Here is a 25,956-nt window from a genome sequence, read left to right as displayed (position 1 = left end):
TTGTGACATTTGCAGGTGTTAGGCTTCAAGGGGATGAAGTCGCACCTTCTACCCAGGGTCATGGAGCTCCACGCAGGGTAAGATTTCAGGCTTCGCCCCAGGCTGGAGGAGTGAAAATAAAACACATCACATACTCAGGAAAGTGTATTTAACTCCTTTACAGTATCAGAATAAGGCCTGCAAGGCCTTGGGCCTACATCCAGCCTCCTGGCACCAGTTTTACTGATACTTGTGACATTTGTAGTTGTTAGGCTTCAAGGGGATGAAGTCGCGCCTTCTACCCAGGGTCATGGAGCTCCGCGCAGGGTAAGATTTCAGGTTTCACCCCTGGCTGCAGGGGTGAAAACAAAACACTTCACAGACTCAGTAAAGTGTATTTAACTCCTTCACAGCATCAGAACAAGGCCTGCAAGGTCTTGGGTGTGTTTCCAGCCTCCAGGCACCAATTTACTGATACTTGTGACATTTGCAGGTGTTAGGCATCAAGGGGATGAAGTCGCACCTTCTACCCAGGGTTATGGAGCTCCGCGCAGGGTAAGATTTCAGGTTTCACCCCTGGCTGCAGGGGTGAAAACAAAACACTTCACATACTCAGTAAAGTGCATTTCACTCCTTTACAGTATCAGAACAAGGCCTGCAAGGCCTTGGGCCTACTTCCAGCCTCCTGGCACCAATTTACTGATACTTGTGACATTTGCAGGGTTAGGCTTCAAGGGGATGAAGTCGCACCTTCTATCCAGGGTTATGGAACTCCGCGCAGGGTGAGATTTCAGGGTTCACCCCTGGATGGAAGTGTGAACATAAAACACTTCACATACTCAGGAAAGAGTATTTAGCTGCTTTACAGTATCAGAATAAGGCCTGCAAGGCCTTGGGACTACTTCCAGCCTCCTGGCACCAGTTTTACTGATACTTGTGACATTTGCAGGGGTTAGGCTTCAAGGGGATGAAGTCGCACCTTCTACCCAGGGTTATGGAGCTCCGCGCAGGGTGAGATTTCAGGGTTTACCCCTGGATGGAAGTGTGAACATAAAACACTTCACATACTCAGGAAAGTGTATTTAGCTCCTTTACAGTATCAGAATGAGGCCTGCAAGGCCTTGGGCCTACTTCCAGACTCCTGGCACCCGTTTTACTGATACTTGTGACATTTGCAGGTGTTAGGCTTCAAGGGGATGAAGTCGCACCTTCTACCCAGGTTTATGGAGCTCCGCGCAGGGTAAGATTTCAGGTTTCACCCCCGGCTGCAGGTGTGAAAACAAAACACTTCACAGACTCAGTAAAGTGTATTTAACTCCTTCACAGCATCAAAACAAGGCCTGCAAGGTCTTGGGTAAGGGTGGGCGTAGTGGGCGTAGTGGGGCTACGTGAAGCAGCACGTAGTGTGCCCAAATCTACGCACACTACGCGCTTCGCGTAGCCCCACTACGTGCCACCCACCTCCCACCCGCCATTCTTTTAAATATTATAAGCAATGAAAAATAAAGTAAAAGTAAGTCGACTTACCCGTAAGCGCGGCGTCTCCGGGGCTCCCTCTTTCAGTTTCTAATTTCTTCTGGCAAATGCGCATGCGCGGACGCCCGCGCATGCGCATTTCTCGCGAGAAATGCGCATGCGCGGGTGTCCGCGCATGCGCATTTGCCAGAAGAAATTAGAAACTGAAAGAGGGAGCCCCGGAGACGCCGCGCTTACGGGTAAGTCGACTTACTTTACTTTATTTTTCATTGCTCATATATTTAAAAGAAGGGCGGGCGGGAGGTGGGTGGCGGGTGGCAAGCAGCTACGCTTCGCCCTCGGCGTGTGCGTAGCGCTGCCCTGCTTCGCCTACTTCGGAAAGTGCGAAGCAGGCAGCGCTACGTACACTACGTGGGCGAAGCGTAGTGCTACGCCCGGGGTTAGTCTTGGGTGTGTTTCCAGCCTCCAGGCACCAATTTACTGATACTTGTGACATTTGCAGGTGTGAGGCATCATGGGGATGAAGTCGCACCTGCTACCCAGGGTTATGGAGCTCCGCGCAGGGTGAGATTTCAGGGTTTACCCCTGGATGGAAGTGTGAACATAAAACACTTCACATACTCAGGAAAGTGTATTTAGCTGCTTTACAGTTTTAGAATAAGGCCTGCAAGGCCGTGGGCCTCTTTTCAGCCTCCTGGCACCAGTTGTACTGAAACTTGTGACATTTTGCAGGTGTTAGGCATCAAGGGGATGAAGTCGCACCTTCTACCCAGGGTTATGGAGCTCCGCGCAGGGTAAGATTACAGGTTTCACCCTTGGCTGCAGGGGTGAAAACAAAACACTTCACAGACTCAGGAAAGTGTATTTAACTCCTTCACAGCATCAGAACAAGGCCTGCAAGGTCTTGGGTGTGTTTCCAGCCTCCAGGCACCAATTTACTGATACTTGTGACATTTTAAGGTGTTAAGCTGTGAGGGGATGAAGTCGCACCTTCTACCCAGGGTTATGGAGCTCCGCGCAGGGTAAGGTTTCATGTTTCACCCCTGGCTGCAGGTGTGAAAACAAAACACTTCACAGACTCAGTAAAGTGTATTTAACTCCTTCACAGCATCAGAACAAGGCCTGCAAGGTCTTGGGTGTGTTTCCAGCCTCCAGGCACCAATTTACTGATACTTGTGACATTTGCAGGTGTTAGGCATCAAGGGGATGAAGTCGCACCTTCTACCCAGGGTTATGGAGCTCCGCGCAGGGTAAGATTACAGGTTTCACCCCTGGCTGCAGGGGTGAAAACAAAACACTTCACAGACTCAGGAAAGTGTATTTAACTCCTTCACAGCATCAGAACAAGGCCTGCAAGGTCTTGGGTGTGTTTCCAGCCTCCAGGCACCAATTTACTGATACTTGTGACATTTTAAGGTGTTAAGCTTCAAGGGGATGAAGTCGCACCTTCTACCCAGGGTTATGGAGCTCCTCGCAGGGTAAGATTTCAGGTTTCACCCCTGGCTGCAGGGGTGAAAACAAAACACTTCACAGACTCAGTAAAGTGTATTTAGCTACTTTACAGTATCAGAACAAGGCCTGCAAGGTCTTGGGTGTGTTTCCAGCCTCCAGGCACCAATTTACTGATACTTGTGACATTTGCAGGTGTTAGGCATCAAGGGGATGAAGTCGCACCTTCTACCCAGGGTTATGGAGCTCCGCGCAGGGTAAGATTTCAGGTTTCACCCCTGGCTGCAGGGGTGAAAACAAAACACTTCACATACTCAGTAAAGTGCATTTCACTCCTTTACAGTATCAGAACAAGGCCTGCAAGGCCTTGGGCCTACTTCCAGCCTCCTGGCACCAATTTACTGATACTTGTGACATTTGCAGGGTTAGGCTTCAAGGGGATGAAGTTGCACCTTCTATCCAGGGTTATGGAACTCCGCGCAGGGTGAGATTTCAGGGTTCACCCCTGGATGGAAGTGTGAACATAAAACACTTCACATACTCAGGAAAGAGTATTTAGCTGCTTTACAGTATCAGAATAAGGCCTGCAAGGCCTTGGGACTACTTCCAGCCTCCTGGCACCAGTTTTACTGATACTTGTGACATTTGCAGGGGTTAGGCTTCAAGGGGATGAAGTCGCACCTTCTACCCAGGGTTATGGAGCTCCGCGCAGGGTGAGATTTCAGGGTTTACCCCTGGATGGAAGTGTGAACATAAAACACTTCACATACTCAGGAAAGTGTATTTAGCTCCTTTACAGTATCAGAATGAGGCCTGCAAGGCCTTGGGCCTACTTCCAGACTCCTGGCACCCGTTTTACTGATACTTGTGACATTTGCAGGTGTTAGGCTTCAAGGGGATGAAGTCGCACCTTCTACCCAGGTTTATGGAGCTCCGCGCAGGGTAAGATTTCAGGTTTCACCCCCGGCTGCAGGTGTGAAAACAAAACACTTCACAGACTCAGTAAAGTGTATTTAACTCCTTCACAGCATCAAAACAAGGCCTGCAAGGTCTTGGGTAAGGGTGGGCGTAGTGGGCGTAGTGGGGCTACGTGAAGCAGCACGTAGTGTGCCCAAATCTACGCACACTACGCGCTTCGCGTAGCCCCACTACGTGCCACCCACCTCCCACCCGCCATTCTTTTAAATATTATAAGCAATGAAAAATAAAGTAAAAGTAAGTCGACTTACCCGTAAGCGCGGCGTCTCCGGGGCTCCCTCTTTCAGTTTCTAATTTCTTCTGGCAAATGCGCATGCGCGGACGCCCGCGCATGCGCATTTCTCGCGAGAAATGCGCATGCGCGGGTGTCCGCGCATGCGCATTTGCCAGAAGAAATTAGAAACTGAAAGAGGGAGCCCCGGAGACGCCGCGCTTACGGGTAAGTCGACTTACTTTACTTTATTTTTCATTGCTCATATATTTAAAAGAAGGGCGGGCGGGAGGTGGGTGGCGGGTGGCAAGCAGCTACGCTTCGCCCTCGGCGTGTGCGTAGCGCTGCCCTGCTTCGCCTACTTCGGAAAGTGCGAAGCAGGCAGCGCTACGTACACTACGTGGGCGAAGCGTAGTGCTACGCCCGGGGTTAGTCTTGGGTGTGTTTCCAGCCTCCAGGCACCAATTTACTGATACTTGTGACATTTGCAGGTGTGAGGCATCATGGGGATGAAGTCGCACCTGCTACCCAGGGTTATGGAGCTCCGCGCAGGGTGAGATTTCAGGGTTTACCCCTGGATGGAAGTGTGAACATAAAACACTTCACATACTCAGGAAAGTGTATTTAGCTGCTTTACAGTATCAGAATAAGGCCTGCAAGGCCGTGGGCCTCTTTTCAGCCTCCTGGCACCAGTTGTACTGAAACTTGTGACATTTTGCAGGTGTTAGGCATCAAGGGGATGAAGTCGCACCTTCTACCCAGGGTTATGGAGCTCCGCGCAGGGTAAGATTACAGGTTTCACCCTTGGCTGCAGGGGTGAAAACAAAACACTTCACAGACTCAGGAAAGTGTATTTAACTCCTTCACAGCATCAGAACAAGGCCTGCAAGGTCTTGGGTGTGTTTCCAGCCTCCAGGCACCAATTTACTGATACTTGTGACATTTTAAGGTGTTAAGCTGTGAGGGGATGAAGTCGCACCTTCTACCCAGGGTTATGGAGCTCCGCGCAGGGTAAGGTTTCATGTTTCACCCCTGGCTGCAGGTGTGAAAACAAAACACTTCACAGACTCAGTAAAGTGTATTTAACTCCTTCACAGCATCAGAACAAGGCCTGCAAGGTCTTGGGTGTGTTTCCAGCCTCCAGGCACCAATTTACTGATACTTGTGACATTTGCAGGTGTTAGGCATCAAGGGGATGAAGTCGCACCTTCTACCCAGGGTTATGGAGCTCCGCGCAGGGTAAGATTACAGGTTTCACCCCTGGCTGCAGGGGTGAAAACAAAACACTTCACAGACTCAGGAAAGTGTATTTAACTCCTTCACAGCATCAGAACAAGGCCTGCAAGGTCTTGGGTGTGTTTCCAGCCTCCAGGCACCAATTTACTGATACTTGTGACATTTTAAGGTGTTAAGCTTCAAGGGGATGAAGTCGCACCTTCTACCCAGGGTTATGGAGCTCCTCGCAGGGTAAGATTTCAGGTTTCACCCCTGGCTGCAGGGGTGAAAACAAAACACTTCACAGACTCAGTAAAGTGTATTTAACTCCTTCACAGCATCAGAACAAGGCCTGCAAGGTCTTGGGTGTGTTTCCAGACTCCAGGCACCAATTTACTGATACTTGTGACATTTGCAGGTGTTAGGCATCAAGGGGATGAAGTCGCACCTTCTACCCAGGGTTATGGAGCTCCGCGCAGGGTAAGATTTCCGGTTTCACCCCTGACTGCAGGGGTGAAAACAAAACACTTCGCATACTCAGTAAAGTGCATTTCACTCCTTTACAGTATCAGAACAAGGCCTGCAAGGCCTTGGGCCTACTTCCAGCCTCCTGGCACCAATTTACTGATACTTGTGACATTTGCAGGGGTTAGGCTTCAAGGGGATGAAGTCGCACCTTCTACCCAGGGTTATGGAGCTCCGCGCAGGGTGAGATTTCAGGGTTTACCCCTGGATGGAAGTGTGAACATAAAACACTTCACATACTCAGGAAAGTGTATGTAGCTGCTTTACAGTATCAGAATAAGGCATGCAAGGCCTTGGGCCTACTTCCAGCCTCCTGGCACCAGTTTTACTGATACTTGTGACATTTGCAGGTGTTAGGCATCAAGGGGATGAAGGCGCACCTTCTACCCAGGGTCATGGAGCTCCGCGCAGGGTGAGATTTCAGGGTTCACCCCTGGCTGCAGGTGGGAAAATAAAACACTTCACATACTCAGGAAAGTGTATTTAGCTCCTTTACAGTATCAGAATGAGGCCTGCAAGGCCTTGGGCCTACTTCCAGACTCCTGGCACCAGTTTTACTGATACTTGTGACATTTGCAGGTGTTAGGCTTCAAGGGGATGAAGTCGCACCTTCTACCCAGGTTTATGGAGCTCCGCGCAGGGTAAGATTTCAGGTTTCACCCCCGGCTGCAGGTGTGAAAACAAAACACTTCACAGACTCAGTAAAGTGTATTTAACTCCTTCACAGCATCAGAACAAGGCCTGCAAGGTCTTGGGTGTGTTTCCAGCCTCCAGGCACCAATTTACTGATACTTGTGACATTTGCAGGTGTGAGGCATCATGGGGATGAAGTCGCACCTTCTACCCAGGGTTATGGAGCTCCGCGCAGGGTAAGATTTCAGGTTTCACCCCCGGCTGCAGGTGTGAAAACAAAACACTTCACAGACTCAGTAAAGTGTATTTAACTCCTTCACAGCATCAAAACAAGGCCTGCAAGGTCTTGGGTGTGTTTCCAGCCTCCAGGCACCAATTTACTGATACTTGTGACATTTGCAGGTGTGAGGCATCATGGGGATGAAGTCGCACCTTCTACCCAGGGTTATGGAGCTCCGCGCAGGGTGAGATTTCAGGGTTCACCCCTGGATGGAAGTGTGAACATAAAACACTTCACATACTCAGGAAAGAGTATTTAGCTGCTTTACAGTATCAGAATAAGGCCTGCAAGGCCTTGGGACTACTTCCAGCCTCCTGGCACCAGTTTTACTGATACTTGTGACATTTGCAGGTGTTAGGCTTCAAGGGGATGAAGTCGCACCTTCTACCCAGGGTCATGGAGCTCCACGCAGGGTAAGATTTCAGGCTTCGCCCCAGGCTGGAGGAGTGAAAATAAAACACATCACATACTCAGGAAAGTGTATTTAACTCCTTTACAGTATCAGAATAAGGCCTGCAAGGCCTTGGGCCTACATCCAGCCTCCTGGCACCAGTTTTACTGATACTTGTGACATTTGTAGTTGTTAGGCTTCAAGGGGATGAAGTCGCGCCTTCTACCCAGGGTCATGGAGCTCCGCGCAGGGTAAGATTTCAGGTTTCACCCCTGGCTGCAGGGGTGAAAACAAAACACTTCACAGACTCAGTAAAGTGTATTTAACTCCTTCACAGCATCAGAACAAGGCCTGCAAGGCCTTGGGTGTGTTTCCAGCCTCCAGGCACCAATTTACTGATACTTGTGACATTTGCAGGTGTTAGGCATCAAGGGGATGAAGTCGCACCTTCTACCCAGGGTTATGGAGCTCCGCGCAGGGTAAGATTTCAGGTTTCACCCCTGGCTGCAGGGGTGAAAACAAAACACTTCGCATACTCAGTAAAGTGCATTTCACTCCTTTACAGTATCAGAACAAGGCCTGCAAGGCCTTGGGCCTACTTCCAGCCTCCTGGCACCAATTTACTGATACTTGTGACATTTGCAGGGGTTAGGCTTCAAGGGGATGAAGCCGCACCTTCTACCCAGGGTTATGGAGCTCCGCGCAGAGTGAGATTTCAGGGTTTACCCCAGGCTGGAGGAGTGAAAATAAAACACTTCACATACTCAGGAAAGTGTATTTATCTCCTTTACAGTATCAGAATAAGGCCTGCAAGTCCTTGGGCCTACTTCGAGCCTCCTGGCACCAGTTTTACTGATACTTGTGACATTTGCAGGTGTTAGGCTTCAAGGGGATGAAGTTGCACCTTCTACCCAGGGTCATGGAGCTCCGCGCAGGGTGAGATTTCAGGGTTCACCCCAGGCTTGAGGTGTGACAATAAAACACTTCACATACTCCGGAAAGTGTAATTAACTCCTTTACCGTATCAGAATAAGGCCTGCAAGGCCTTGGGCCTACTTCCAGCCTCCAGGCACCAGTATTACTGATACTTTGTGACATTTTAAGGTGTTAAGCTTCAAGGGGATGAAGTCACACCTTGTACCCAGTGTCATGGAGCTCCGCGCAGGGTAAGATTTCAGGCTTCACCCCAGGCTGGAGGAGTGAAAATAAAACACTTCACATACTCAGGAAAGTGTATTTAACTCCTTTACAGTATCAGAATAAGGCCTGCAAGGCCTTGGGCCTACTTCCAGCCTCCAGGCACCAGTATTACTGATACTTTGTGACATTTTAAGGTGTTAGGCTTCAAGGGGATGAAGTCGCACCTTGTACCCAGGGTCATGGAGCTCCGCGCAGGGTACGATTTCAGGTTTGGAGGTGTGAACTCCGTTACAGTATCAGAACAAGACCTGCATGGCCTTGGGTGTGTTTCTAGCCTCCAGGCACCAGTTTTACTGATACTTTGTGACCTTTGGAGGAGATAAGCTTCAAGGGGACGTAGTTGCACCTTCTACCCAGGGTTATGGAGCTATGCGCAGGGTGAGATTTCAGGGTTCACCCCTGGCTGGAGGTGTGACTATGTGGATTGTTTTGTTTTCACACCTCCAGCCAGGGGTGAACCCTGAAATCTCACCCTGCGCGGAGCTCCATAACCCTGGGTAGAAGGTGCGACTTCATCCCCTTGAAGCTGTAAACCTCCAAATGTCACAAATATTACTAAAACATGTACCTGGAAGCTAGGGATGGGCCGGAGATCCTGAAGGCTAAGATCTGATACTGTGAATGGTGTTCATGTGCGTTCTGGACTTTGTGAAGTGTTTTGTTTTCTTCCCCTACCTCCATCCAAATTAGCAGCAGGCCTCGATCAGGCTACAGTGCGCAGAATATGATTTCTGGTCTCAGGTCTCCCTCGTGACATACCATTGGATTCAGGAGTGGTCCCCACTCCAGCGATAGGGCTCAGTAGAACAGTGGTAGTCACAGGCCTCACTCTGTACTGTACTATTCAGTTCCGCAGTGGGCCTCCCCGGTCATAGGCTCAGCGTCTGACATACAGTAACTCACTCTGTCTACAGATGTCACCTCAGAGGTACACCTAGCTCCAGCTGTAAAAATCAGCTCAGCAGAGTGCCTCCATGCCGGTACTGGGGTCACCATTTCAGGTGCATTCACACCCTCTGCTCTCACTTGGGGTGTCTTAAAACATGTAGGCCTAACTCGGCCGCCTTCCTTCATTGTGTCACTGTGTATTTATTGTATTGAGTCTGCACCCGCCTCCTCTGGCTCGGCGCTCGGCAGTGAATGCTCTCTGCCTGCATGTGAAGCTGCCAGCACACGGCCGCCTGGTGATGCGTGCGAGGCTGGAGCCAGGGCCGTGCCCCGCTGCTTGTAAGCCCCGAGCCGAGGGTGCCACAGCCGAGGGTGCAGGCGCGCGGGGAGGGCCCCCTGGCCCCCGTGCCAGGGGCTCCCTGGCATTGTTTCCACCCCGCGCTCGGCCGGCGGAGCCCTGTGTTACTTCGGCCCGTTCCAGAACGCGCTCCCCGCGGCCCCCGCAGCCCCACTGTGACGCCACAGGGCCCGCTCCCTGCAGGAGCCCCCTCCCTCCCGCGGGCCGCCGCTCCCGGCCGCAGGAGTCGAGAGAGGACCGGGGAAAAGGGGTCCGGAGCCCGGGATTTCAGGCATGGAGGCGCCCGCCGTCGGGGGAGCGCCGATTCTCCCCGCGGATCACAAGCCAGGGATGAGGGGTGGATCCGAAACGGGGGCAGGCCCGGGAGAGGGCCGAAGCTGGGCTCCTGGTCATGTATGCGTGGAAGCGCGTGTTTAACTGATTGTGTTTTAAAACGTGGATAATCCGAAGGTAGGAAACACAAAAGTCAGCTGGGAGCAAAGAGCCGAGTGTGCCTCGCACAGCCCTGTCTGCTCGGGACCAATCAGAGGCCGGCTCCTCCCTGTATATATTCACGGGGCTCGGGTTTGGGAGGGACATTTCTGTTCAGTGACAGCGCCCGCGCCGAGACTCGCATTACAATGGCCGAAACCGCTCCAGCCGCCGCGGCGCCTCCCGCTGAGGTCGCCCCCAAGAAAAAGCAGCAGAAGAAGACAGCGGGGGCCTCCAAGGCCAAGAAGCCTTCCGGCCCCAGCGTGGCCGATCTGATCCTGAAGGTGGTGACCGCCTCTGCCGAGAGGAAGGGAGTCTCCCTGTCGGCCATGAAGAAGGGGCTGGTCGCCGAGGGCTACGATGTGGACAAGAACAAGAGCCGGGTCAAGGCCTCCCTCAAGAGCCTGGTCAGCAAAGGCGCCCTGGCCCAGCTGAAGGGCACCGGGGCCTCCGGATCCTTCAAGGTGAACAAGAAGCAGCTGGAGGGCAAGAAGGCGGCCAAGAAGGCGGCCGCCAAGACCAAGAAACCAGCGGCCAAGAAAGCTGCCCCTGCCGCCAAGAAGCCCAAAAAGGCTCCCGCGGGGGTCAAGAAGAGCCCGAAGAAGGTCAAGAAGCCTGCGGCAGCAAAGAGCCCCAAGAAGCCCAAGGCTGCCCCCGCCAAGAAGGCTGCCAAGAGCCCAGCGAAAGCCAAGGCGGCGAAGCCCAAAGTGGCCAAGAAAAGCCCTGCCAAGGTAGTCAAACCCAAGGCAGCCAAGCCCAAAGCAGCCAAGCCCAAGAAGGCAGCGCCCAAGAAGAAGTAAGGGCTTGCACCAAGACACTGCAAACACAACGGCTCTTTTAAGAGCCATCCACCCGGTCCAGAAGAGAGCTTGTTCGTCCCCACCCTTGCACCCCGCGTGCACACTTCTCTATAATAATAAACGGCACAGTAAATCCATAGCGCACCTTTCCGCACGCGAGTGCCGTGTGTGATCTTGGTCATGTAAACGGCTCTTTTGGTGCTGCGTGGATTGAAATCTGTGTACCAAATAAAGAAGGGGGTCTGGGAGTTTATTAGACCTCCGTTTATAATAAATGTGAAATAACGTGTGCCTTGGTGCTTTCACTGTATCCGGGCAGATTCGAAGTGGTGTCTGCATAAAGCAGACGATTGTGAACGTGAAATCGAGCGCAGTTAACGGCGGCGTGTTCCAGGGTGACCAAGGGCAGTACACTTATAAAATCCTGGGCTCCTCGCCCAGTTGACCGGGGGCGAGTGGTTCGTGTGACTATGGATGGACACGGAGACAAAGGCTGACCCAAGCGCGGGCTACGGCTCCAACGTACATCATCCAATCGGAGGGTGTCTTTTTCTCCACAGCTCATTGGAGAGACAGGCTGCAGCCTCCGGTTCATTGGCCAATCATTGCACACCGCGGGCTATTTTCAAACGTGGGGCGGTCGCTTCAGCCAACCAGAGCAGCCCTCCGTCTTCGAGTGCATAAATAGGGCTCTTGCCTGCTTGAACTCCATTCTTCCTCGCTTGTCGCTGAGAGAGACCGCTCCCGCCATGGCCCGCACCAAGCAGACAGCCCGCAAGTCCACCGGCGGCAAAGCGCCTCGCAAGCAGCTGGCCACCAAGGCTGCCCGCAAGAGCGCGCCTGCCACCGGCGGCGTCAAGAAGCCTCACCGCTACCGACCCGGCACTGTGGCTCTCCGCGAGATCCGCCGCTACCAGAAGTCCACCGAGCTCCTCATCCGCAAGCTGCCCTTCCAGCGCTTGGTGAGGGAGATCGCCCAGGACTTCAAGACCGACCTGCGCTTCCAGAGCTCCGCCGTCATGGCCCTGCAAGAGGCCAGCGAGGCCTACCTGGTGGGGCTCTTCGAGGACACCAACCTGTGCGCCATCCACGCCAAGAGGGTGACCATCATGCCCAAGGACATCCAGCTGGCCCGTCGTATCCGAGGCGAGAGGGCCTAAGGAGACACGCCGACCCGAACAACCACCACAACGGCTCTTTTAAGGGCCACCACCCTGTCACATACGAGCTTCTCTTATCTGCCATGGCATGTTCTACAGGTTAGGGTGGGTGGGCTGGCTGAGAGTACCACGAGTACTGGGTAACTTATACCGGCACTGGGTGACCAGAGCACTCCGTGTTCACAGTGCACAATCGCATCTTCAATGTGTCCATCGTTTAATAAAGAGCTTTGTTTGGGTGGAGGGTTGTGTTGGGATCCGCTGGTCACAAGCCAGCGCTGTGGGGCATCTGTGCTCCCGGTACATCGGGTTCATGTGTCCGATTTCGGGAGCGCTTGCCCAGGGGCGGATTATTGCCGTTGCCCTTGGTCTTAAAGTACAAACACAACGTGACACCCGCACACACTAAAACTGGTCGCCGAAAACAATAAGCCCGTGGGCTCATTTAACGTCATCGTTACATTACAGTGCTTATGTGACACTTGGTACCAAAGAGAGGGCTCATTCATATAAACAGGTTTATTTAAACAGGCAAAACGGGTTGCCTGCTCCATCGTCCCTCGCTCATTTAACGTCATCGTTACATTACAGTGCTTACGTGAGACTTGGTCCCAAAGAGAGGGCTCATTCATATAAACATGTTTATTAAAAACGGGTTGCCTGCTCCATCGTCCCTCGGTCTGCAGCAAGACCCGTGAGAGCGGGTCTTGTGCGCTCAACATTACCTTTTAAAACACTTATTTCTCCGGTCATAATAGAAGCACATTAGCTCTTAGGGGAGGACGTGGTTGGCCCTTAAAAGAGCCGTTGTGTTAGTTGGGGATGCGCCTCGAAGCCTTACTTGGCGCTGGTGTACTTGGTGACGGCCTTGGTGCCCTCCGACACGGCGTGCTTGGCCAGCTCTCCGGGCAGCAGCAGACGCACTGCGGTCTGGATCTCCCGGGAGGTGATGGTGCGCCGCGAGTTGTAGTGGGCCAGGCGGGAAGCCTCCCCGGCGATGCGCTCGAAGATGTCGTTCACGAAGGAGTTCATGATGCCCATGGCCTTAGAGGAGATGCCGGTGTCCGGGTGCACCTGCTTCATCACTTTGTAAATGTAGATTGCATAGCTTTCCTTCCTGCTCCTCTTGCGCTTCTTCCCGTCCTTCTTGGGCGGCTTGGAGAGCGCTTTCTTGGAGCCCTTCTTGGGAGCCGGCGCGGACTTGGCTGGTTCAGGCATGGTCGACAATCTGCACCGCTTCCTGTGGAGCCGAGAGAAATAAGGCCAGGCGAGCCCGGCACTTGTATTTATAGGCTGGGCGTGTAAAGTAGCTGCTTCTCTGCTCTCCCTTCTCATTGGCAGGCAAAGGCAAGCCCCCCACCTCCTAGTGTACTGCGGTTCTGGGTCTCTGATTGGTGAAACAGAAGCCCTCCTCCCTCCAATGAGAAGTACTATCAGCGCCTAGCTGTCAACCCATCAGACGCACCCGAAGTCTTTATATCGCCGGAGTCGAGCCGAACAGCAGTACTAATCTCTCTGTTGTGTGAGTGAGCCCCTGCATCGATCGCCATGTCTGGACGCGGAAAGCAAGGAGGAAAGGCCCGCGCTAAGGCCAAGACACGCTCTTCCAGAGCCGGGCTCCAGTTCCCCGTGGGCCGTGTGCACAGGTTACTCCGGAAGGGAAGCTACGCCGAGAGGGTGGGCGCCGGTGCCCCCGTCTATTTGGCTGCAGTCCTGGAGTACCTGACCGCTGAGATCCTGGAGCTGGCCGGCAACGCTGCCCGTGACAACAAGAAGACCCGCATCATCCCCAGACACCTCCAGCTGGCCATCCGCAACGACGAGGAGCTGAATAAGCTGCTGGGCCGAGTCACCATCGCCCAGGGAGGAGTCCTGCCCAACATCCAGGCCGTGCTGCTGCCCAAGAAAACCGAGAGCCACAAGGCAGGGGGCAAAGCAAGCAAGTAAAGGCCCGCAGACCACCGTGGAAACACACCCTAAACACAAAGGCTCTTTTCAGGGCCAACCACAGACTCCATCAAAGAGCGTATCCGTGCCAAGGTGTTACTCTGGCAGGCTTCATAGTCGCGGCAGCGCCCGCACCGTCGCTACATAGGAGGGATGCCCAAGCCCTCGGACGGACACATAAATGCTGCCCCCGTCCCAAAACCGAGCTTGAGGCCGACGAGAATAATCTTTTTGTAAAAATAAATAAATACGTGTTTATAGGGGCAGTTTACAGACTTGCCACGACCGGGCCTGACCTGTGGACAGTGTTACGGGGTTGCGGGCGGCCGCACACAGCGGGGTGGTGCCGGTGAGGCCGTTAATGTGTTGGCTCCATTAAAACATTTCAGAGCCTGCTGTTCATAGTGGGAGCGGGCACCGAGCGCCAGGGTTAGGCGGGCCGCGGTGATGAGTGGGGGCCGGGAAGGGAGGCGTGTGTGTGTGCTTGACTGTGATCCGTGCCCCGGCGGCAGCTGCTGAGCCCACGACAAAGAGGCGGCTGGGAGCGCGCTCTTTTTCAAACGGCAACGGCCGCTCCAGCCCCCCGCTCCCTGCAGAGGGCGGTCCAGGGGCGGGCTCCCCCTCGCCTTCCGTTGAGTCACGTGGGCCGCTTGGAGCGCCCTAGCCGGTCCGCCGCAGCTCCTCCATATAAGCAGCCGTCGCTGGCTGTTTCCTCATTTCTGCTCAGTCACAGTACCGACAGGACAACATGTCTGGACGCGGCAAAGGAGGGAAGGGGCTCGGCAAAGGCGGCGCCAAGAGGCACCGCAAGGTGCTCCGGGACAACATCCAGGGCATCACCAAGCCGGCCATTCGCCGCCTGGCGCGCCGTGGCGGGGTCAAGCGCATCTCCGGCCTCATCTACGAGGAGACCCGCGGGGTGCTGAAGGTTTTCCTGGAGAATGTGATCCGGGACGCCGTCACCTACACCGAGCACGCCAAGAGGAAGACCGTCACCGCCATGGATGTCGTTTACGCCCTGAAGCGCCAGGGCCGCACCCTCTACGGATTCGGCGGTTAAACTCTCGACTTGCCCACGGAAAGAAAGAGAAAAAAAAACACCAACCCAAAGGCTCTTTTAAGAGCCGACCACGATGTCATGGGAGAGCTGTATCTATGCACTAGGGATCCCGCAGGGCAGGCCTGCTTTGTAGGCCCACAGCCGGTCGGGTGAGGGGGGCATTTCTCCGAAACCGCCATGCAAGGCACTGTCCTGGGGCCAGGGCACCTTCCTGGAGCCCCGCGTCCATCCTAGTCCCGCCCACGGGGCCCGCTGTCCTGAAGCCCTGTACTGGCCACCTAAGGCGGGTATAGCCCGGCCCAGGGGCCCGCCATTCTGGAGCTCTGTACTTGGGACCTAAGGCGGGTATAGCCCGGCCCGGGGGCCCGCCATCCTGGAGCCCTGGACTGGGGACCCATGGCGAGTTTGGCCCGGCCCAGGGCCGGTCATTTCCCTCGACTATTAAGCCCCCACGTAGTGGGGGCTTACAGAACACGAATGAGGGACAAAGGTTCGAGCTAGCGGCGGCGGCCGCGCGGCCGGCCATCTTGTCGCCGATTTGCGCGACCAGATGGCCCACGGAGCTGCGCGACCAGATGGCCGGGCGGCGGAACGGCCGCGCTACCTCTAACTTTTGTCTCTCGCTCGGGCGCTGTAAGCCCCCACTTCGTGGGGGCTTAATAGTCGGTAAAATAGAGCGTTCCCATGCAGGCCCATGGGGTGTGCGATCCTCATTTTTTTTGTGACCGATTTCGGGACTCTAAGCACCTGTTTTAGTGCTTTTTTTTTTTTATTATTGTTTTGTTGACATTTTGGTTCAAGGGGACCACGGCACTACTTCTACCCGGGGCAATGGAGCTCCACTTCGGGTAACATTTCAGGTTTTCCCCCTCAGCTGGAGATGGGCCCCCCAAAAAAAAAAAAATCGTAATCCTAATAAAATACATATATTTTTATTTTTTTTCACCCAAAAATGAAATAACGTCCTTCACAGTATCTGGTCCATTTTGTAGCCTCCAGTCACCCCTTTAACAATGTTTAAAAAAAAATATAAAAATAAAAATACTAAAATTTTAGGTCAAATGGGACGAAGTCACTTTTTCTACACAGGGTGCTCCAATTGGGGTAATATTTCAGGATTTACCCCTCGACTGGAGGTGGGAAAAATACTTCACTCAAAGGGTACATAAAGCCCTTTACATTATCAGATCCAAGACTTCAGTGTCTCGGGCCCATTTCTAGCCTCCAGGCGCTTGTTTTGTTCTTTTTATGACATTTTGAAATTTACAGGTTTATGGGGACACAGTAGCTCGTTCTACCCAGGGCTATGGAGCTCCGCGCAGGGTAAGATTTCAAGTTTCGCCCCGGGCTGGAGATGTGAAAACGCAACACTTCACATACTCAGCAAAGTGTATTTAACCCCTTTACAGTATCAGAACAAGGCCTTGGGCCTACCTCCAGCCTCCAGGCACCAATTTTACTGATACTTGTGACATTTGCAGGTGTTAGGCTTCAAGGGGATGAAGTCGCACCTTCTACCCAGGGTTATGGAGCTCCGCGCAGGGTAAGATTTCAGGATTCACCCCTGGCTGTGGTGCGAAAATAAAACACTTCACATACTCAGTACAGTCTATTTAACCCTTAACAGTATCAGAACAAGGCCTGCAAGGCCTTGGGCCTACTTCCAGCCTCCTGGCACCAGTTTTACTGATACTTGTGACATTTAAAGGTGTTAGGCTTCAAGGGGATGAAGTCGCACCTTCTACCCAGGGTTATGGAGCTCCGCGCAGGGTAAGATTTCAGGTTTCACCCCTGGCTGCAGGGGTGAAAACAAAACACTTCACAGACTCAGTAAAGTGTATTTAACTCCTTCACAGCATCAGAACAAGGCCTGCAAGGCCTTGGGTGTGTTTCCAGCCTCCAGGCACCAATTTACTGATACTTGTGACATTTGCAGGGGTTAGGCTTCAAGGGGATGAAGCCGCACCTTCTACCCAGGGTTATGGAGCTCCGCGCAGGGTGAGATTTCAGGGTTTACCCCCGGATGGAAGTGTGAAAATAAAACACTTCACATACTCAGGAAAGTGTATTTAGCTGCTTTACAGTATCAGAATAAGGCCTGCAAGGTCTTGGGTGTGTTTCCAGCCTCCAGGCACCAATTTACTGATACTTGTGACATTTGCAGGTGTGAGGCATCATGGGGATGAAGTCGCACCTTCTACCCAGGGTTATGGAGCTCCGCGCAGGGTGAGATTTCAGGGTTCACCCCTGGATGGAAGTGTGAACATAAAACACTTCACATACTCAGGAAAGAGTATTTAGCTGCTTTACAGTATCAGAATAAGGCCTGCAAGGCCTTGGGACTACTTCCAGCCTCCTGGCACCAGTTTTACTGATACTTGTGACATTTGCAGGTGTTAGGCTTCAAGGGGATGAAGTCGCACCTTCTACCCAGGGTCATGGAGCTCCACGCAGGGTAAGATTTCAGGCTTCGCCCCAGGCTGGAGGAGTGAAAATAAAACACATCACATACTCAGGAAAGTGTATTTAACTCCTTTACAGTATCAGAATAAGGCCTGCAAGGCCTTGGGCCTACATCCAGCCTCCTGGCACCAGTTTTACTGATACTTGTGACATTCGTAGTTGTTAGGCTTCAAGGGGATGAAGTCGCGCCTTCTAACCAGGGTCATGGAGCTCCGCGCAGGGTAAGATTTCAGGTTTCACCCCTGGCTGCAGGGGTGAAAACAAAACACTTCACAGACTCAGTAAAGTGTATTTAACTCCTTCACAGCATCAGAACAAGGCCTGCAAGGCCTTGGGTGTGTTTCCAGCCTCCAGGCACCAATTTACTGATACTTGTGACATTTGCAGGTGTTAGGCATCAAGGGGATGAAGTCGCACCTTCTACCCAGGGTTATGGAGCTCCGCGCAGGGTAAGATTTCAGGTTTCACCCCTGGCTGCAGGGGTGAAAACAAAACACTTCGCATACTCAGTAAAGTGCATTTCACTCCTTTACAGTATCAGAACAAGGCCTGCAAGGCCTTGGGCCTACTTCCAGCCTCCTGGCACCAATTTACTGATACTTGTGACATTTGCAGGGGTTAGGCTTCAAGGGGATGAAGCCGCACCTTCTACCCAGGGTTATGGAGCTCCGCGCAGAGTGAGATTTCAGGGTTTACCCCTGGATGGAAGTGTGAACATAAAACACTTCACATACTCAGGAAAGTGTATGTAGCTGCTTTACAGTATCAGAATAAGGCATGCAAGGCCTTGGGCCTACTTCCAGCCTCCTGGCACCAGTTTTACTGATACTTGTGACATTTGCAGGTGTTAGGCATCAAGGGGATGAAGTCGCACCTTCTACCCAGGGTCATGGAGCTCCGCGCAGGGTGAGATTTCAGGGTTCACCCCTGGCTGCAGGTGGGAAAATAAAACACTTCACATACTCAGGAAAGTGTATTTAGCTCCTTTACAGTATCAGAATGAGGCCTGCAAGGCCTTGGGCCTACTTCCAGACTCCTGGCACCAGTTTTACTGATACTTGTGACATTTGCAGGGGTTAGGCTTCAAGGGGATGAAGTCGCACCTTCTACCCAGGGTTATGGAGCTCCGCGCAGGGTGAGATTTCAGGGTTTACCCCTGGATGGAAGTGTGAAAATAAAACACTTCACATACTCAGGAAAGTGTATTAGGTGCTTTACAGTATCAGAATAAGGCCTGCAAGGCCTTGGGCCTACTTCCAGCCTCCTGGCACCAGTTTACTGATACTTGTGACATTTGCAGGGGTTAGGCTTCAAGGGGATGAAGTCGCACCTTCTACCCAGGGTTATGGAGCTCCGCGCAGGGTGAGATTTCAGGGTTCACCCCTGGCTGCAGGTGGGAAAATAAAACACTTCACATACTCAGGAAAGTGTATTTAGCTCCTTTACAGTATCAGAATGAGGCCTGCAAGGCCTTGGGCCTACTTCCAGACTCCTGGCACCAGTTTTACTGATACTTGTGACATTTGCAGGTGTTAGGCTTCAAGGGGATGAAGTCGCACCTTCTACCCAGGTTTATGGAGCTCCGCGCAGGGTAAGATTTCAGGTTTCACCCCCGGCTGCAGGTGTGAAAACAAAACACTTCACAGACTCAGTAAAGTGTATTTAACTCCTTCACAGCATCAAAACAAGGCCTGCAAGGTCTTGGGTGTGTTTCCAGCCTCCAGGCACCAATTTACTGATACTTGTGACATTTGCAGGTGTGAGGCATCATGGGGATGAAGTCGCACCTTCTACCCAGGGTTATGGAGCTCCGCGCAGGGTGAGATTTCAGGGTTCACCCCTGGATGGAAGTGTGAACATAAAACACTTCACATACTCAGGAAAGAGTATTTAGCTGCTTTACAGTATCAGAATAAGGCCTGCAAGGCCTTGGGACTACTTCCAGCCTCCTGGCACCAGTTTTACTGATACTTGTGACATTTGCAGGTGTTAGGCTTCAAGGGGATGAAGTCGCACCTTCTACCCAGGGTCATGGAGCTCCACGCAGGGTAAGATTTCAGGCTTCGCCCCAGGCTGGAGGAGTGAAAATAAAACACATCACATACTCAGGAAAGTGTATTTAACTCCTTTACAGTATCAGAATAAGGCCTGCAAGGCCTTGGGCCTACATCCAGCCTCCTGGCACCAGTTTTACTGATACTTGTGACATTTGTAGTTGTTAGGCTTCAAGGGGATGAAGTCGCGCCTTCTACCCAGGGTCATGGAGCTCCGCGCAGGGTAAGATTTCAGGTTTCACCCCTGGCTGCAGGGGTGAAAACAAAACACTTCACAGACTCAGTAAAGTGTATTTAACTCCTTCACAGCATCAGAACAAGGCCTGCAAGGCCTTGGGTGTGTTTCCAGCCTCCAGGCACCAATTTACTGATACTTGTGACATTTGCAGGTGTTAGGCATCAAGGGGATGAAGTCGCACCTTCTACCCAGGGTTATGGAGCTCCGCGCAGGGTAAGATTTCAGGTTTCACCCCTGGCTGCAGGGGTGAAAACAAAACACTTCGCATACTCAGTAAAGTGCATTTCACTCCTTTACAGTATCAGAACAAGGCCTGCAAGGCCTTGGGCCTACTTCCAGCCTCCTGGCACCAATTTACTGATACTTGTGACATTTGCAGGGGTTAGGCTTCAAGGGGATGAAGCCGCACCTTCTACCCAGGGTTATGGAGCTCCGCGCAGAGTGAGATTTCAGGGTTTACCCCTGGATGGAAGTGTGAACATAAAACACTTCACATACTCAGGAAAGTGTATGTAGCTGCTTTACAGTATCAGAATAAGGCCTGCAAGGCCTTGGGACTACTTCCAGCCTCCTGGCACCAGTTTTACTGATACTTGTGACATTTGCAGGTGTTAGGCATCAAGGGGATGAAGTCGCACCTTCTACCCAGGGTCATGGAGCTCCGCGCAGGGTGAGATTTCAGGGTTCACCCCTGGCTGCAGGTGGGAAAATAAAACACTTCACATACTCAGGAAAGTGTATTTAGCTCCTTTACAGTATCAGAATGAGGCCTGCAAGGCCTTGGGCCTACTTCCAGACTCCTGGCACCAGTTTTACTGATACTTGTGACATTTGCAGGTGTTAGGCTTCAAGGGGATGAAGTAGCACCTTCTACCCAGGGTCATGGAGCTCCGCGCAGGGTAAGATTTCAGGTTTCACCCCTGGCTGCAGGGGTGAAAACAAAACACTTCACAGACTCAGTAAAGTGTATTTAACTCTTTCACAGCATCAGAACAAGGCCTGCAAGGCCTTGGGTGTGTTTCCAGCCTCCAGGCACCAATTTACTGATACTTGTGACATTTGCAGGTGTTAGGCATCAAGGGGATGAAGTCGCACCTTCTACCCAGGGTTATGGAGCTCCGCGCAGGGTAAGATTTCAGGGTTTACCCCTGGATGGAAGTGTGAAAATAAAACACTTCACATACTCAGGAAAGTGTATTAGGTGCTTTACAGTATCAGAATAAGGCCTGCAAGGCCTTGGGCCTACTTCCAGCCTCCTGGCACCAGTTTACTGATACTTGTGACATTTGCAGGGGTTAGGCTTCAAGGGGATGAAGTCGCACCTTCTACCCAGGGTTATGGAGCTCCGCGCAGGGTGAGATTTCAGGGTTTACCCCCGGATGGAAGTGTGAAAATAAAACACTTCACATACTCAGGAAAGTGTATTTAGCTGCTTTACAGTATCAGAATAAGGCCTGCAAGGTCTTGGGTGTGTTTCCAGCCTCCAGGCACCAATTTACTGATACTTGTGACATTTGCAGGTGTGAGGCATCATGGGGATGAAGTCGCACCTTCTACCCAGGGTTATGGAGCTCCGCGCAGGGTGAGATTTCAGGGTTCACCCCTGGATGGAAGTGTGAACATAAAACACTTCACATACTCAGGAAAGAGTATTTAGCTGCTTTACAGTATCAGAATAAGGCCTGCAAGGCCTTGGGACTACTTCCAGCCTCCTGGCACCAGTTTTACTGATACTTGTGACATTTGCAGGTGTTAGGCTTCAAGGGGATGAAGTCGCACCTTCTACCCAGGGTCATGGAGCTCCACGCAGGGTAAGATTTCAGGCTTCGCCCCAGGCTGGAGGAGTGAAAATAAAACACATCACATACTCAGGAAAGTGTATTTAACTCCTTTACAGTATCAGAATAAGGCCTGCAAGGCCTTGGGCCTACATCCAGCCTCCTGGCACCAGTTTTACTGATACTTGTGACATTTGTAGTTGTTAGGCTTCAAGGGGATGAAGTCGCGCCTTCTACCCAGGGTCATGGAGCTCCGCGCAGGGTAAGATTTCAGGTTTCACCCCTGGCTGCAGGGGTGAAAACAAAACACTTCACAGACTCAGTAAAGTGTATTTAACTCCTTCACAGCATCAGAACAAGGCCTGCAAGGTCTTGGGTGTGTTTCCAGCCTCCAGGCACCAATTTACTGATACTTGTGACATTTGCAGGTGTGAGGCATCATGGGGATGAAGTCGCACCTTCTACCCAGGGTTATGGAGCTCCGCGCAGGGTGAGATTTCAGGGTTCACCCCTGGATGGAAGTGTGAACATAAAACACTTCACATACTCAGGAAAGAGTATTTAGCTGCTTTACAGTATCAGAATAAGGCCTGCAAGGCCTTGGGACTACTTCCAGCCTCCTGGCACCAGTTTTACTGATACTTGTGACATTTGCAGGTGTTAGGCTTCAAGGGGATGAAGTCGCACCTTCTACCCAGGGTCATGGAGCTCCACGCAGGGTAAGATTTCAGGCTTCGCCCCAGGCTGGAGGAGTGAAAATAAAACACATCACATACTCAGGAAAGTGTATTTAACTCCTTTACAGTATCAGAATAAGGCCTGCAAGGCCTTGGGCCTACATCCAGCCTCCTGGCACCAGTTTTACTGATACTTGTGACATTTGTAGTTGTTAGGCTTCAAGGGGATGAAGTCGCGCCTTCTACCCAGGGTCATGGAGCTCCGCGCAGGGTAAGATTTCAGGTTTCACCCCTGGCTGCAGGGGTGAAAACAAAACACTTCACAGACTCAGTAAAGTGTATTTAACTCCTTCACAGCATCAGAACAAGGCCTGCAAGGTCTTGGGTGTGTTTCCAGCCTCCAGGCACCAATTTACTGATACTTGTGACATTTGCAGGTGTTAGGCATCAAGGGGATGAAGTCGCACCTTCTACCCAGGGTTATGGAGCTCCGCGCAGGGTAAGATTTCAGGTTTCACCCCTGGCTGCAGGGGTGAAAACAAAACACTTCACATACTCAGTAAAGTGCATTTCACTCCTTTACAGTATCAGAACAAGGCCTGCAAGGCCTTGGGCCTACTTCCAGCCTCCTGGCACCAATTTACTGATACTTGTGACATTTGCAGGGTTAGGCTTCAAGGGGATGAAGTCGCACCTTCTATCCAGGGTTATGGAACTCCGCGCAGGGTGAGATTTCAGGGTTCACCCCTGGATGGAAGTGTGAACATAAAACACTTCACATACTCAGGAAAGAGTATTTAGCTGCTTTACAGTATCAGAATAAGGCCTGCAAGGCCTTGGGACTACTTCCAGCCTCCTGGCACCAGTTTTACTGATACTTGTGACATTTGCAGGGGTTAGGCTTCAAGGGGATGAAGTCGCACCTTCTACCCAGGGTTATGGAGCTCCGCGCAGGGTGAGATTTCAGGGTTTACCCCTGGATGGAAGTGTGAACATAAAACACTTCACATACTCAGGAAAGTGTATTTAGCTCCTTTACAGTATCAGAATGAGGCCTGCAAGGCCTTGGGCCTACTTCCAGACTCCTGGCACCCGTTTTACTGATACTTGTGACATTTGCAGGTGTTAGGCTTCAAGGGGATGAAGTCGCACCTTCTACCCAGGTTTATGGAGCTCCGCGCAGGGTAAGATTTCAGGTTTCACCCCCGGCTGCAGGTGTGAAAACAAAACACTTCACAGACTCAGTAAAGTGTATTTAACTCCTTCACAGCATCAAAACAAGGCCTGCAAGGTCTTGGGTAAGGGTGGGCGTAGTGGGCGTAGTGGGGCTACGTGAAGCAGCACGTAGTGTGCCCAAATCTACGCACACTACGCGCTTCGCGTAGCCCCACTACGTGCCACCCACCTCCCACCCGCCATTCTTTTAAATATTATAAGCAATGAAAAATAAAGTAAAAGTAAGTCGACTTACCCGTAAGCGCGGCGTCTCCGGGGCTCCCTCTTTCAGTTTCTAATTTCTTCTGGCAAATGCGCATGCGCGGACGCCCGCGCATGCGCATTTCTCGCGAGAAATGCGCATGCGCGGGTGTCCGCGCATGCGCATTTGCCAGAAGAAATTAGAAACTGAAAGAGGGAGCCCCGGAGACGCCGCGCTTACGGGTAAGTCGACTTACTTTACTTTATTTTTCATTGCTCATATATTTAAAAGAAGGGCGGGCGGGAGGTGGGTGGCGGGTGGCAAGCAGCTACGCTTCGCCCTCGGCGTGTGCGTAGCGCTGCCCTGCTTCGCCTACTTCGGAAAGTGCGAAGCAGGCAGCGCTACGTACACTACGTGGGCGAAGCGTAGTGCTACGCCCGGGGTTAGTCTTGGGTGTGTTTCCAGCCTCCAGGCACCAATTTACTGATACTTGTGACATTTGCAGGTGTGAGGCATCATGGGGATGAAGTCGCACCTGCTACCCAGGGTTATGGAGCTCCGCGCAGGGTGAGATTTCAGGGTTTACCCCTGGATGGAAGTGTGAACATAAAACACTTCACATACTCAGGAAAGTGTATTTAGCTGCTTTACAGTTTTAGAATAAGGCCTGCAAGGCCGTGGGCCTCTTTTCAGCCTCCTGGCACCAGTTGTACTGAAACTTGTGACATTTTGCAGGTGTTAGGCATCAAGGGGATGAAGTCGCACCTTCTACCCAGGGTTATGGAGCTCCGCGCAGGGTAAGATTACAGGTTTCACCCTTGGCTGCAGGGGTGAAAACAAAACACTTCACAGACTCAGGAAAGTGTATTTAACTCCTTCACAGCATCAGAACAAGGCCTGCAAGGTCTTGGGTGTGTTTCCAGCCTCCAGGCACCAATTTACTGATACTTGTGACATTTTAAGGTGTTAAGCTGTGAGGGGATGAAGTCGCACCTTCTACCCAGGGTTATGGAGCTCCGCGCAGGGTAAGGTTTCATGTTTCACCCCTGGCTGCAGGTGTGAAAACAAAACACTTCACAGACTCAGTAAAGTGTATTTAACTCCTTCACAGCATCAGAACAAGGCCTGCAAGGTCTTGGGTGTGTTTCCAGCCTCCAGGCACCAATTTACTGATACTTGTGACATTTGCAGGTGTTAGGCATCAAGGGGATGAAGTCGCACCTTCTACCCAGGGTTATGGAGCTCCGCGCAGGGTAAGATTACAGGTTTCACCCCTGGCTGCAGGGGTGAAAACAAAACACTTCACAGACTCAGGAAAGTGTATTTAACTCCTTCACAGCATCAGAACAAGGCCTGCAAGGTCTTGGGTGTGTTTCCAGCCTCCAGGCACCAATTTACTGATACTTGTGACATTTTAAGGTGTTAAGCTTCAAGGGGATGAAGTCGCACCTTCTACCCAGGGTTATGGAGCTCCTCGCAGGGTAAGATTTCAGGTTTCACCCCTGGCTGCAGGGGTGAAAACAAAACACTTCACAGACTCAGTAAAGTGTATTTAGCTACTTTACAGTATCAGAACAAGGCCTGCAAGGTCTTGGGTGTGTTTCCAGCCTCCAGGCACCAATTTACTGATACTTGTGACATTTGCAGGTGTTAGGCATCAAGGGGATGAAGTCGCACCTTCTACCCAGGGTTATGGAGCTCCGCGCAGGGTAAGATTTCAGGTTTCACCCCTGGCTGCAGGGGTGAAAACAAAACACTTCACATACTCAGTAAAGTGCATTTCACTCCTTTACAGTATCAGAACAAGGCCTGCAAGGCCTTGGGCCTACTTCCAGCCTCCTGGCACCAATTTACTGATACTTGTGACATTTGCAGGGTTAGGCTTCAAGGGGATGAAGTTGCACCTTCTATCCAGGGTTATGGAACTCCGCGCAGGGTGAGATTTCAGGGTTCACCCCTGGATGGAAGTGTGAACATAAAACACTTCACATACTCAGGAAAGAGTATTTAGCTGCTTTACAGTATCAGAATAAGGCCTGCAAGGCCTTGGGACTACTTCCAGCCTCCTGGCACCAGTTTTACTGATACTTGTGACATTTGCAGGGGTTAGGCTTCAAGGGGATGAAGTCGCACCTTCTACCCAGGGTTATGGAGCTCCGCGCAGGGTGAGATTTCAGGGTTTACCCCTGGATGGAAGTGTGAACATAAAACACTTCACATACTCAGGAAAGTGTATTTAGCTCCTTTACAGTATCAGAATGAGGCCTGCAAGGCCTTGGGCCTACTTCCAGACTCCTGGCACCCGTTT

The 25,956-nt window shown here is 51.9% G+C and overlaps 2 protein-coding genes and 1 pseudogene across 2 annotated transcripts; all 3 read left to right on the top strand.

Moving 5' to 3' along the window:
• The first annotated feature begins 10,203 nt into the window (after window positions 1–10,203).
• Window positions 10,204–11,147, top strand: LOC146768912 (histone H1.3-like). Its single transcript, XM_085640641.1, has one exon. The coding sequence runs from the start codon at window positions 10,204–10,206 to the stop codon at window positions 10,852–10,854; it is 651 nt and encodes a 216-aa protein (XP_085496767.1). The 3' UTR covers window positions 10,855–11,147.
• A 155-nt stretch (window positions 11,148–11,302) lies between these two features.
• LOC146768911 (histone H3) lies at window positions 11,303–12,043 on the top strand. Its single transcript, XM_085640642.1, has one exon. The coding sequence runs from the start codon at window positions 11,604–11,606 to the stop codon at window positions 12,012–12,014; it is 411 nt and encodes a 136-aa protein (XP_085496768.1). The 5' UTR covers window positions 11,303–11,603; the 3' UTR covers window positions 12,015–12,043.
• A 1,519-nt stretch (window positions 12,044–13,562) lies between these two features.
• Window positions 13,563–15,418, top strand: LOC146768910 (uncharacterized; annotated as a pseudogene).
• The last annotated feature ends 10,538 nt before the right edge of the window (window positions 15,419–25,956 follow it).

This window comes from Triturus cristatus, unplaced genomic scaffold, assembly GCF_964204655.1.
Source record: "Triturus cristatus unplaced genomic scaffold, aTriCri1.1 SCAFFOLD_292, whole genome shotgun sequence".
In the NCBI taxonomy this organism is placed as follows: domain Eukaryota; kingdom Metazoa; phylum Chordata; class Amphibia; order Caudata; family Salamandridae; genus Triturus; species Triturus cristatus.
Note: the sequence above shows the minus strand (reverse complement) of the source record. Positions and strands in the feature narration are given on the sequence as shown.

What these genes read in the sequence shown, in the direction of transcription:
- LOC146768911 (XM_085640642.1), top strand. Translation starts at nt 11,604, where the DNA reads ATGGCCCGCACCAAGCAGACAGCCCGCAAGTCCACCGGCGGCAAAGCG.
- LOC146768912 (XM_085640641.1), top strand. Translation starts at nt 10,204, where the DNA reads ATGGCCGAAACCGCTCCAGCCGCCGCGGCGCCTCCCGCTGAGGTCGCC.